Raw genomic sequence first — 15000 nt, 5'->3', positions numbered from 1 at the left:
CATGATTTCTTTAATTCGTCGTTATTGCATTGTTTGCATATTTATTTATTTATCTGTATATATATATATATACATATATATATATATATATATATATATATATATATACATATTGTTTTTTTCTTTATCGTTATTCAAACAAATTTTATTTCGTCTAGTCCTATTGAATTCACTTTGCGAAAAAGAAAAAGGAAAGAAAAAAGAAAAATAAAAAAGAAAGAAAATAATTTTTATTATTAAATATTCGTCTTCATTGTTCATTAACGATATTGTACGAAAAAAAAAGAAAAAGAAAAAAAAAAAAGAAAAAAGAGTTGCTCGTTCCAATAATCTAATAATATTAAATTTTTTGGTCGATTTCTTTTCTTTCTTTTCTTTTTTTTTTCTTTTTTTCTTTTTTTTTTTTTTTTTTTTTTTTTTTTTCTTTATTTTATAATAATACATTGCATATCCTATTTTTTAGCTTGGTATAAAATGAGATTAATTTTTGCTTTACAGTCCTTTTTTTTTCTTTTTTTTTTCGATTTTTTCCTCATCCATTCTCCTTTCTTATCATTTGTTGTCATTTTCAAAAGTCTTAACACGCTACACGTGTACAAATGTCCTATTACCTTTTCTCTGTATTAAATACAAAAAAGAAACAATTACGTTATACGAATGATTGAATGATGCGAGCGCAAAAGGTTCTTTTTTGTTTGTTTTCTTTTTTTTTTCTGCGGCGGTGAGGTAGCGAAAGGGGTTGAGAAAGAAAAATAAATAAATAAATAAATAAAGGAATAAATACAAAACAAAGAGTGAACGATAAACGTAATGCAATCGACAATTAACGATTGCAAACAATCAACGACGACAACAATTGTTTAACAACGGCAACAACAGCTACGACAACGGCAACGACAACAACAATGGCTACGGCAACGGCAACAACAGTAAAAACTTGAATAAAAAAAAAGAAAAGTCGTAATAAACGAATGAATAATGATGACGATGATGATGATGATAATAATAACGATTGGACATTAAAGGGAAAAGAAAAAAAAATGAAGAGAAAAAAAAAATAGAAGAAAAAAAACGACGAAGGAGGAGAGAAAAACAAAAAAAGGAACTGAAAAAAGTTCACGCGTTAATTAATTATATTATTTCATCATTATTATAATCGTTTTTACTTTAAGAGATTAATTTAATTAATTAACGCAAAATCCTCGGATTGGTCGAAAATATCTTGAAGTCGACATTATTGACCAATCCGAGGACTTTTAGTCAAATTATTATTATTATTATTATTATTATTATTATTATTATTATTATTATTGTTATTATTATTATTATTCTTATTCTTATTCTTATTCTTATTCTTATTATTATTATTATTATGATCACATTATTATTATTATTATTATTATTATTGTTATTATTATTAATATTATTATTATTATTATTATTATTATTATTATTATTATTATTATTATTATTATTATAATCGTAATATTTTTGTATTATATTATCTATTATCTTTAACAGTATTTTTCTTTTCTGTTTCTAAGTTTAGACAATTTATCTCCGCGCGTCGAATCATTTTATTATTATTATTATTATTCTCTCTTTTTTTTTTTAATGCATATATATATATATATATATGTATATATATATATATATATATATATATATATATAAATAATATGTATGTGTATATATATATATACGTATGTATATACTTGTACGATTTAATTTGCAGTACTCGTTAGAAATAATGAATAAAGTTCCGATAAGTGTATTATTGACGAAAGAGTGGGAGTAAAAAAAAAACAACACGTACTTACCGACGTAATTCGAAATTTAAATTTTAATCGTACAAATACATACGTACGTGTGTGAAAATATATATATATATATATATATATATATATACATGTATATATATACATGTATATATATATACATATGTATATATATATATATTTAGAAAAAAGAAAAAATTTAAGAAAAAGAAAAAAATGTCTCGTTGAAAGAAACAAACGAAATGATATTTGAGAAAAGTGATATATCCCATTGAAAAAAGAAAGAAAAAAGAAAAAAATAAATTAGTGGAAATAAAATGAAAAAAAAGAAACAACAAATGAATAAATAAATAAATAAACGTAGGGATATGCGCGAGAGAAAAAAGCAAAAGAAAAAAAAAAAAGAAAAATTATTGTGCAATAATTTTTACGATTGAATTGTTGATAAACATTTTTTTCTCGTGGTCATTATGATAATAAAGATTTCTCATGTTAATCGATTGGAAAAGTATGTGGTGAGAAAAATAAAAAAAAAAAAACAAACAAAAAAAAGAAAATAACAAAAAAAGGAACGAAAAAGAAGCAAAAAAGAAAAAAAAAACAGCGACAGAAATATTATACATAAATATAAAAGGAAAATAAAAGAGGAGAGATCGTTACCGTGCGTATTTGTTTGATGACAAAGAAGAAAATTTGAAAAAATAGAAAAAGACAAAAAAAGAAAAGAAAAAAAAAAGAAAAGAGAAAAGAGGGCGACATTATGAGAGACAATTGATTTAAGACCAAAAGAAAATTGATCGAAGAGAAAAAAGAAATGACAAGAAAAAAAAAGAAAAGAAAAAAAAGAAAAAAAAAAAAGAAAACTCTCGAAAGGAGATAGAAATTAAATTGTATGAGATAATAAATTGATTTAGATGAAAAAATTTGATCGAGTAAAGGGAAAAAAATAAAAAAGAAAACCCTTGGAAAGCAAGAGAGAGAGAAAGAAAGAGAGATGGAGAAAGAGATGGAGAGAGAGAAAAAAATAAATCATAAAAAGAGAAAATTGACTCGTAGAAAATTATTGACTTCGAGGGGTGGTGGTGGGAATAAAAAAGGCACCGGAGGAAGTGTCTTGAATGATAATAAAAATTAATAAATTAATAAATAAATAAATAAATAAATCGATAAATAAATAAATTAATTAATTAAATAAGATAAAAGAAAGTGAGAGTTTTTGTATTTTAATTTTAAATAATACGCACGCAATTGAACGAAAGTAACGAAAATAAATTGATTCTCGGCATTGTAAATTAAAAAAGAGAAGGAGAAGAAGGAGTGAACAAAAATAAATAAAAAGTAAAAAGAAGAAATAAGAGAAGAGAAAAAAGCGAGAGAGAGAGAGAGAGAGAGAGAGAGAGAGAGAAAGAAAGAGTGTGTGAGAGAGAGAGAGAGAAGAAGAAGAAAAATTAAAAATATAAATTATTGTGCAATAATTTTTATTTTTTTTATTTTTTTTTTTCTTTTTTTTTTCTTTTTTTTTTCTTTTAATTTTAACTCGTACAATAATTCGAACAATAATTGATAAATGTTTCGTTTGTTTACAAAGGAAAATTTATTAAGTCGAATAACGAAAAAGAAGAAGTCAATTGCAGGCGCATATGCATGCGTATATGTGTTTCCGTGCAATGGACAAAATAAATAAGATAAATAGGGGATGAAGGATAGAGAAAGAGAGAGAATGAGAGAGAGAATTAAAAAGAAAAAAAGAAAGAAAAAAAGAAACTCTATAACATAATAATAATTAAGGAAAATTCGATTGATAAGACAGATAAGAAACAGATTATGATAATAAATAAAAATGCCTTGAAAAAAAAAAGAGAGATATATAGATAAAGAGAAAGAGAGAGAGAGAGAGAGAGAGAGAGCGAGAGAGAGAGAGCGAGAGAGAGAGAGCGAGAGAGAGAGAGAGAGAGAGAGAGTGAGAGAAAGACGTTTTATATTTTATTTCTAAATAACACGCACAATTGACAGTTTGTCTTCTCGAGAAACTTGCTAATCAAAAAAAAAAAAATATATAGTTATAAAAACTGAAAAAAAAAAAGAAAAAAAAAATAACCCCCCGATGAAAAATAGAAGAAGTAGAAGAAGAAGAAGACGAAGACAAGCAAAAAAAGACTGATTAAATAGGACGAATAAATTATTAATTGACTTACAGATAATATATATGTATATGTGTATATATATATATATATATATATATATATAATCTGTATAAATCAATTAATAATATATATAAATAATATCCTGAAATATCCCTGGTATAATTATTAACACAATACAAGCTAAGATCGATAATGACAATTGTTTCAGTTTGTTTTATAATATATACATAGATATATACATATATATATATATATATATGTGTGTGTGTGTGTGTATGTATGTATGTATATATACATGATAAATAGACCTCTTTTAATTATCAATTGATATCTGAATTAATCTTAATATCAACTCTCAATTAGTTGTATTAATTGATTGAAAATTTTCTTTTTTTTTTTTTTTTTTTTGTATCATCTTAATTACTTTCATATCTGTCAATTAATATGAACGTAATTTTTATTTCTATGCCATAATTAATTAATTAATTAATTAATTATATCTATTTATTTTCCTATTTCATCTTTTTTTTTTTTTTTTTTTTTTTTTTAATTAAAAACTTATAAACGCCATATCAATGATTATTAGACGAAATAATTATTCATAATATACTCTATCTATCTATTCATTCATCCTATCATCTATTCATATATATATATGTGTACGTGTATGTATATATGTATATATGTATATATGTATGTATGTATGTATAATAGATACTTTGTTAATTTCATAAGTATCGACAAGACGATAATCTTGTTAAATGAAAAATCGATAAACAAAATGAAACGAAGTAATATTATTTATATTTACGTCAATCAATATTGTTCAATAGTTCTTGTTTGTATGTTTATATATACGCGACGTTATTAATAATTAACAAAAGTATCCTGAATGTTTTGCATAGAAGAGAAATAGAAAAAATAAGTGATTTATCAGTCATGTGCATTTGAATAATGACGATTGATTATATAGTCGTTCGCGCGTACAAAAGATTTCAAAATGTTTTCTTTTCGATCTCATCCTATTATCTTTCCTTTTCTTTCCCATTCTTTCCAATTCTTTCTCTTTCTTTTCATTTCCCTTCTCTTCTAAACACATTATACGTATACATATTATTAGGTTGGAAACTATGAAACGGGCATTTTTGTTTAGTTATTTATTTTCATTCAACACCCGTTTCATAGTTTCCAACCCAAATACTTATACATTAGGTTGGAAACTATGAAACGGGCGTTGAATGAAAATAAATGATTAAACAAAAATGCCCGTTTCATAGTTTCCAATCTAATAGAATATAAAAGGATGAGATCGAAACGTGAACATTTTGAAATCAGTACGTAAAATGGCATAATTAATAAATGATTCGTATTATTTGAACGCACGATTCATAGTCGTCTGGTATTTTCTATCTCTTTCTCTCTTCTTTTCTTTTCTTTTTTTTTTTTTTCTTTTCTTTTTTTTTTTTATTTCTTTCTACGTTTTTTCTATGAGGACCTTGAGGATGATGACATGTTGATAATTAGTAACGTCGCGTATATATATATATATATGAGAACTGTTGTACAAGATCAATATATACACACACTTATATACGTGTATTTGTATAATAATGTCGATTTTTATGAAATTAAAATAGCATCTACGACGTATATCTACTTATTTACATTTATATACTTATATAAATGTATAAGGTATATGTATATATATATATATGTATATATATATATATATATATGTAAATATAGATATAGTATATTGTGATGATAATTTCGTCTAATGATCATTGATATTACGTTTGAAAATATCTAATGAAATGATATTGACGGTATGGGAGAAATATTTAGGGGGAAAATAAATACGTGATGAATAATATGATGATTATTTTCGAATAAAAATTCTTAATATTAATGGGATATATATAAATAAATAAATAAATAATTAAATAATTAAATAATAAAATATCGACGATCAGATATATATCATCGATTTTGTAAATCTACATATAATAAGGATTTAAAAAAAAAGTGGTCTATTTGTTATGATCATATATATATATATATATATACACATGTGTATATATGTATGTATATTCTACTCTCTTATTTCTGCTTTTTTCGTTTTTTTTTGTTTTTCTTTTTTTTTTCTTTTTGTTCTTTTTTTTCCCCTCTCTTTTTCTCGTAAATCATTAATTGCAAATCGTTGCTCGTAAAATCATTTTGTTCGTAAATCAATTGTCACTGTCGCAAACACGGTTTGATTCGTAATTTTATTAGGAATATTTTATGGAATTATTTAGCTTCGTAGTATGCAAATATTCAATCCAATTTCTATTGCTCGAACGTATATTTGATGACGCGGAGGTCTATTTTTGTTTTATTATTATTATTATTATTATTATTATTATTATTATTATTATTATTATTATTATTATTATTATTATTATTATTATTATTATTATTATTATTATTATTATTATTATTATTATTATTATTATTATTATTATTATTATTATTATTATTATTATTATTATTATTATTATTATTATTATTATTATTATTATTATTATTATTATTATTATTATTATTATTATTATTTTCTTTCGCTGTTTAATTATCTTCTGTACTTTGAGACTATTACAATATTATAGATCAGTTTAATGATTAAAGTGTAAAAAAAAATAAAATGATTTCTTTAAGTATCAATTCTCTGTTTGAATTTTCATATAAATAATAAATATATCCATGTGTTTCTGTGTTTCTCCCCATCCAATTCGTTTTTTTTCTCCTTAAATGTTTTATCTTTCTTTCTTTTTTTTTCTGTGTCTTTTTTCCTTGTCTTCTTTTTCTCTGTATTTTTTTTTTTTTTTTTTTTTTTCTTTAGTCAAGATTTTCTTTCATCTTTGCGAAAATGATTGAGATATAAAAAGAAAAAAAAAAAAAAAAAAGAAAAGAAAATAAGGAAGAAATTGATAATAAATCAATTTCTTTAATTCTATTCCGTTAAGACCTTTAATTAATCCGAACGATAAATAAATTCATTTCTTTTTCTTTTTTTTTCTTTCTAATGAAAAATATTCGAATAATAAAAATTATAGATTATACATTCTAGCCAGATCATTTAAAACGGATAATTATCTGAATATTCCTCTTCGCATGTATTTTACTAAAAAAAAAAAAAAAAATCCTATTAGGTGATTTTTTGCAAGATCGACTTGGTCGATAATAATGTACAGTGAACTTCTTTATCGACGATCGGGAGATGATACAGATAGTAGATAAACAAGTTTTATCGAAAAAAAATTATTATATATTAATCTAAGACTATATGAATTATTAATAGAATAAATTGTTTTACAATATTATGTAAAATTAATATTTATATATATATACACATTAATTAATGGATTAATTTATATTAATTTATTTATATTAATAAAATAATATGTATATATACCGAGAAAGATATTATTAAACTTATTAAAAATTAATTGTAATAGAAATTATTAAAGGATAATTAATATAAACGTGTTTATCATTGAAAATGACGTACATTATTATAACATACCAAACATACGTCTATTGATATAAAATCATATATATTTAATATCGTTTATCAATCGAAATCTTTAAAAAATTTATAATCAGAAAATGTTTTCCTATAATTACGTTAATACTTTTATACTAAATGGATTAATAATAAACATTTGATTTAAATCAAAATGATCTGAATAAATCAAATTGTTTCATATATTAAATATTATATAAAAACATAACCTTTAACGTATTTCATTAAGTTAAAAGAATTTAACTTATCTTACCTTATACCTCTTTGTCTCCTGTTTCTTATCGTATATTTATTACAAATATGAAATACCGACACGAATCATAGAACTGATCTGTCGATAGAAGATCGACCATAGTTAATAATATAGATACTACGTGCGCCTCTAGCGGCAAAATAATGTAATTATCATTGATTTCAAATCACGTTGGAATGTTATTACTTTGCAATTATTTAAATTTTAAAAATTTGCAAATTAAATTCAAGTGTTTATTATTAAAATTATTGAATGTGTAGATTTCAATTTTAATAATTTTATATATATATATATATTTATATGTATGTGTGTGTATGTATATATATATATATTTTTTTTTTATTAAGTATTCTTCCAGATTTAAAATTGAAGAATTTTTACTGAAAAAAGATAAAAAAAAAAAAAAAAAAAAATGAAAATGATCGAAAGAAATAGTTAGAAATTAGACTGTTAAATATCAATCAAATTTTCATTTGTAAATATCTTGATCTTATGAGTTTTGTTATATCAACGTGTTAGTATGTTTATTATATAATTTAATCTAATGATCATTGAATGATAATAATCGTCAAAAATAATTTGTTCGAATTGAAACAAAATTTTTAATTAAAACATATTACGAAATGTATTATTTATCCGTTTAATTTTCTATTATTTCACTTCAGGATAAATCTCATGAAAATTTCTTAAATCGTAATATTCAGGAATGTTTAATGTTACGATAAAAAAAATTTAATACTTTTTAAAAATTTTTCTTACTCTTTCTTTGCTTGTATTTTTTTCTCTATTTTTTATTTATTTATTTTTTTTTTTTTTTGAAAGATCAGACAATAGGTCTATAATTATTTATTATAAATAATAACGAGGATATCTTGTTTAATTAATATTTCACTTAAATTTTCGTACAAACAAAATTATTTAATTATAAATCGATCACGAATACAATTTAATGATATTATCATTATTTAATAATATTATTATAATTATTATTATTGTTATTTTTTTTTTTATTAATAATTCTCTCTCTCTCTCTCTCTCTCTCTCTCTCTCTCTCTCTCTAATCTAATTGTATGAGTTATACCAGTATAATAGAATAATTGAAAAGAGAGAGAGAAAAAGAGAGAGAAGGAACTTTAAAAAAAAAAAAACAAAAAAAAAAGAAAAGAAAAAGAAAAAAAAGAAAAGGGGAAAAAAAGAAATTATTTAAATTGAAAATGCTTAAGTAGAAATAGTCGTAAATTGACAATTGTCATTTGTCAAAAGATATAAAAAAAGAAAGTATAAAGATTTATGATATTTGTACATATATATATATATATATATATGCATATATATATGCATATATATATATATATATATATATATATGCATATATATATATAGAAATTGAGAGAGAGAGAGAAATAGTTAGACGAGGATTATAAGAAAAATGTTGGAGAAAAAAGGATATAAGATATCGGTATGAAATCTTTTCGGTTTTATATTTATTTTTTGTTGAATTCTAACGGTCCAAAAATGTAATATTTTGGTGAAAATTAGTTACCGTTAGATTTCACGGTATGAAATACTATAATATCGATTGATCACGGTATTTCGTCTCGTTAAGATTTATACGAAAATGGACAGGACATTGAGAAAAGATAAATCTATTGAATAATAATATAGACTAGACGTAGACGTGTCTAATAGATTTTTGAAATGAATGGTCAACGGACATTTCGAAATCCTAATTTCACATTTCTCAAAGTTTTTATATCTCTTTCATCATTAGTTTGCCAATTGAAATATCTTTAGAAACTTTCTATAACGAACACTTTCATCATTTTTATTATCATTGGTCTATAGATTTAATCGGTCAAATTTACTTTTCGATTTTATTGTTCATTTGCTTCTTTTTTATTTTTTTTTTTTTCTATTTTTATCGTTACTACTTTGTCTTACTCCTTTTTTTTTTTTTCTTTTTTTTTTTTTTTTCATTCATATTCATTCATTTGCTTCTCTTACGAAAGAAAATTAATAACAATTGTATAACGATATATTAGTAATATATTATTAGAAATATGTGTTTTTAATTTCTTTTCTTTTTCTTTTTTGTTTTTTTTTGCGAATTTATCATTCCTGATTTGTTTCAAATAAAAATGAATATCTATTTATTATACATATATATATATAAATATATTTATTTATTTATTTATTTATTTATTTATTTATTGTATATTATTTATTCGAACGTAATAACGTTTTTAATGTTTAAAGGGAATGAAAAAAAAAAGAAAAAAGAAAAATCGTAGTAATGACAAAAAAGAAATGAATCAAATTTGAAACTGTTAATAATAGTCACTAAGAGAGTCATTAGAAAAATCATCGCGCTCGTTATCGAGTCTTGCTTGATTTAAAAAAAAAAAAAAATAAAGGAAGAAAGAAAAATATGACAGATTTTATATAATAATTAATCAAGCCGTATAAATTCATAGATATATTAATTATAATTAATTATAAATTAATAAAAGTTATAATTATAATTAATTATAAATTAATAATAGTTATAATTAATTATAAATAATAATTAATTAATATTATATTAATTGTTATATTGTAATAATTATTTTATTTCATTATGAAAAATAATATTTTATAACGAAATAAAAAAATTATTACGATATAACAATTGACGATTAATCAATAACAAAATTTCATTTATATTGAAAAATTATGTAGAATCATATTATCGTTAATTCAATGCTTAAATTACAATCAAATTTTATATATTTTTCTAAATCATCAAGAACAATATCATTAATCGTTAAATATATTCAATAGGATTCGTCTTGATATTTGTTATATAATGAAAAAAAGAAGAAAAAAAAAGAAGAAAAAAAAAGAAAAGCCCTGAAACAGAAAAAAAAAAGAAACTTTGCACATATATAAATGCATCTGCTATACGATACGAGTCAATCTATAAATTCTTACGATAGGTAGGCGTGATATAGTTCATAGGCCACGCCTTAACTGGACGTCAACGAATAGCCAACGCCGTTGTAGTGTCATTGGAATGGGAGTGGGGGAAATGTCCAGTCTTAATAAGTGACACGTCGCACTCTCCGTCAGATTGCGAGTGGACGCGAACGTGTGCACGTGTCCTTGTTTTTGATTCGTCTCGCTTTCCGTTCTATAATAATAATAATAATAATAATAATAATAATAATAATAATCAGTATCATATCTCAGTTCGATTGGTGTGAAAAGAGAGAGAGAAAAAAAAAAGAAGAAAAATAATCAAAAAGGAAAAAGGAGAGATTTCAATCGGCATAATCCTAAAGTACACGACTAACGGTGTGGTGGAGGGAGAGGAGATTGGTCAAAAAAAAAAAAGAAGAAAACAAAATTTAGAAGAAGACAGAGAGTTATCGGTGTTCTATTTCTTACTCCCACTCCTACACTCTCTCTCTCTCTCTCTCTCTCTCTCTCTCTCTCTCTCTTTCTCTCTCTTTCTATCTATCTATCTATCTCTATCTTTCTCTCTGTCGCACGCACAGGCAGACTTTCTGTTTCGTCTGTCTCGTCATTCTTATTTCGTCGTCGCTCGAATTTCTAATCAGTCTCACTGTCGACGGCACAGCGTGAACTTTCGAACCTTTAACGTTTTCTTTTCTTCTCTCTTTTTTTTTTGATTTCTCCTTTTTTCTATGTATACACATATATATATATATATATACTCTATCATTCCCATCCGTCATTCTTAATGACTGCAAGAACATCTTCTTGCACTCTTGTTCTTCCTTTTCTTCCTCTTCTTTTTTTCTCTAATTTTTTCTTTTTTTTTACTATTTTTATTTGTCTTTCTTCCTTTTTCTTTTTGTTTTGGTCAATTTATCGTTATTCTTCATTAACTCGACTTATCTAAATTAAATATTCAATATACATACATATATTTGTATATATATATATATAGATAGATAGAGAGAGAGAGAGAGATTTTTTTTTTAAACGGAATTTCGTTCGTTCGTTTTGCTTATTTATTTGTTTGTTTGTTTATTCGTATCGAGTGACATAATTTCGAAAGGTGTTCGATAGATGAAAGGAAAGTGGATTATAAAAGTGATTATTGTTTAATTGATTAATCAACGAATAAGTGAAGTGACACACACACACATACACACACACATACACAAACACATATACATATATTTATAAGAATAAAAGGATAAATAGAAAAAGGAAGAGAGAGAGAGAGAAAGAGAGGGATAAAAAAAAAGAAAGAAAAAAGAAAAAATAATATAAAAAGGACGTAGACGGAAAAAAAAAGAAAGAAAGAAAATAAATATTACAAAATATAAACAATCTTTACGTGACGTATCTACAAGCTTATTTTTTTATTTAATTAATCGATTCATCGCAAGTTAAATCGGTCTCGTCGTTTCTTTTCTTTTCACTTTCTTCCTCGTTGTTGTTGTTCTTCTTCTTCTTCTTCTTCTTCTTCTTCTTCTTCTTATTATTATTATTATTATTATTTTTTTTTTATTTTTAATATTCTTAATATACTTACGCGCGCGTTTATAATAATAATTAATTAAAATAATAATTTAGAGCATATGTAAAGAAAAAAAAAAAAAAAAAAAAAAAAAAAAAAAAAAAAAAAAAAAAAAAACTTACTATTCAGGACTTTATCGTCCTTTTTTATTATTATCATCATCATTCGTTATTTCCGACCGATTAAAGCAAATTCAAAATGCGAGTTAAAAACAAGGAACCATTGCCATTATGCGCAATGGATACTAGCGATGAATATCAAAAAGAAATAGACGATGAATCTGACGATGATCTATCGATGAATAATATATTAACGATAAAACAAAAAAATGAATTTATATCGGCAAATAATCAAACATTTATGATAATGAAAGATAAAAAAGAATTTATTACGGAAAAAAATCAAAGATTTATAAAAATGAAAGATCAAAATGAATCTATTATGATAAATAATGAAACATTTATGGATATGAAAGATCAAGAGGGATTTATTATGACAAATAATCAAATGTTTACGACAAATGTAAGAGAAGAATACATTGATCAAAGATCGTATTGTTATGAAAAATTTCAATCCATTGAAAATCATGAATATCCATTGTCTATAGAAAAATCAAGATATCCCATATTTAAGGATTATGAAATATCTATGCCATATGGAAATAAAGGATTTATCCCGTATGAAAGATTTCCAATTGGATTTTCACCTATGGAAAATCATGGATATCAACAGCATAGTGAAATTCAATCGATGATAAATCAAGAATCCATGCCAATTGGATATCATGGATTTTCATCGAATCACGAATCACTTATGCCAATTGGTAATTAAGAATTTCAATCTATAAAAAATTAATGATCTATATACATATATATATATATATATATATATATATATATATATATATATATATATGTCCGATTGATAATAAATTTAAAAAAAACTTTGATTTACTAGGAAATCATGGATATACGAATATTAATGATCGAGAATTTTTAATGACTGGATATCATGAATTTCCGATGCCTGAAAGTCAAGAATCTGCGATGATCGAGGATCAAGGATATGGAAGGATATTTACTGAAAATGAAAAAGGATCTATGTCAAGTGAAAGTCAAGGATTAATGTCTAATAAAAATGAAGAATATGTATCGTTTAAAAAGCAAATATCCACGTTGATTGACGATCAAGAATCTATACCGTTTGAAGAAAATCAAAATTCTGAATTGTCCAATGTTGATAAGGAATCTCCAACGACTTCTGATGATCCTAATTCACGAATGCATTCCGTTTCAAGACAGCTCTTCATTTTGGTAAGAATTGTGACCTTATTTTTTTTTTTGCATCTTTTATTTCTTTTCTTTTCCTTTTTCCTTCTTTTATTTTTTTTTTTTTTTTTTACGTTCGTTTCTTCCCGCCAAAAAAATTATTCTTCTCTCTTTCTACTTCGTATATACACGTAATTGCAAATATATAAATATATGAATACATGTGTGTGTATGTGTATGTGTATCTAAATGTGTATCTAAATGTGTATATATTTATGTGTATATATTTTTTTATGTGTATGTGTATGTGTATATATTTTTTTATGTGTATGTGTATGTGTATATATTTTTTATGTGTATGTGTATGTGTATATATTTTTTTATGTGTATGTGTATGTGTATATATTTTTTATGTGTATGTGTATGTGTACATATTTTTTTTATATATGTGCATATGTGTAAGTACGTAGGTATGTGTGTATGTATACATGTGCATATGCGTGTATATGTATGTGTGTATATATATATATAATGAGAATAATACAAAGATATTATAATGCAAGATATTACAAAGTAATAAATTGTAATATTATATCATTTAATGTCAAACGTTTCGATATATAAAATATTTTTAAAATGTGTCTTTTAAATTTTTGTTAAATTAAATTAACATACACACACGTATATATACATATATATATATATATACATACGTACATACATAACATCTAAATATTACATATATACATATATTTACATCTAAATTTTACATACATAATATACATCTAAATTTTACATACATAAATATATATCTAAATTTTGTATACAATTTTATATACATACATATACATGTATATTTTGTCCTCCTCGTGTTTATTAATTATGTCGTCATTATCTTTTTATGTTATTTCTTCTTTCTCTCTCTCTCTCTCTCTCTCTCTCTCTCTCTCTCTCTCTCTCTCTCTCTCTCTCTCTCTCTCTCTCTCTCTCTCTTTGTTTCTCATCGTGTTATTATTTCACGTATTATCATGAACATTCGTTTGAACGAAATGATATTGGGATATGTTTGAATGGGATTAGAATTATTTATATTTGAAAACGATATATATATCTTTTTTTTCAAAGTGTTTACATTTTTTTTTTGACTTTTCGTTTTCTTTTTTCAGTTTCCATTTGTTGTTTCCTTTCTTTCGCATATTAACATCGAGTCCCACATTGTCCTTTAACATTCTATAATCGTCCTCTCGAAGTTGTTCTAATGAAGATATAATCGATATTTATTATGATCGATATGTGTAAGTAACGATAAACTAAAGGACGATTAGGTCAATGAGATTTAACGTTTTTATACATTTGTAATATTTCTTACTTATTTACTTTCTTTCTTACTGTCCTTTCTTCTTTTCTTTTCTTTTTTTTTCTTTTTTTTTTTCTTTTTTTTATTTTTTCCTTTCTATTTTT

General features: G+C 23.5%; 1 protein-coding gene and 1 long non-coding RNA gene across 4 annotated transcripts in view; one reads left to right on the top strand and one right to left on the bottom strand.

The window, feature by feature from the left end:
- Positions 1-7814, bottom strand: part of LOC146872434 (uncharacterized) — a 12884-nt gene extending 5070 nt beyond the window's left edge. The window contains exon 1 of the long non-coding RNA XR_014983214.1: positions 7741-7814. This is a non-coding gene — a long non-coding RNA (uncharacterized LOC146872434). The remainder of the gene's footprint in view (positions 1-7740) is intronic.
- Positions 7815-12359: 4545 nt separating this feature from the next.
- The window catches only part of LOC118445344 (uncharacterized), a 10634-nt gene continuing 7993 nt past the window's right edge, over positions 12360-15000 (top strand). The window contains exons 1-2 of one of the 3 annotated variants that reach the window (XM_085662499.1): positions 12360-13094; positions 13229-13584. In XM_085662499.1, the coding sequence (XP_085518625.1) occupies positions 12470-13094; positions 13229-13584 (981 nt within the window). In that variant the 5' untranslated portion in view covers positions 12360-12469. The remainder of the gene's footprint in view (positions 13095-13228; positions 13585-15000) is intronic. The other 2 variants (XM_035874674.2, XM_035874677.2) reach the window with 2 other exon arrangements.

The sequence above is a fragment of the Vespa mandarinia genome, chromosome 18, assembly GCF_050613455.1.
Source record: "Vespa mandarinia isolate Hongniang chromosome 18, ASM5061345v1, whole genome shotgun sequence".
NCBI lineage: Eukaryota > Metazoa > Arthropoda > Insecta > Hymenoptera > Vespidae > Vespa > Vespa mandarinia.
This window is presented reverse-complemented; position numbering and strand designations above follow the sequence as displayed.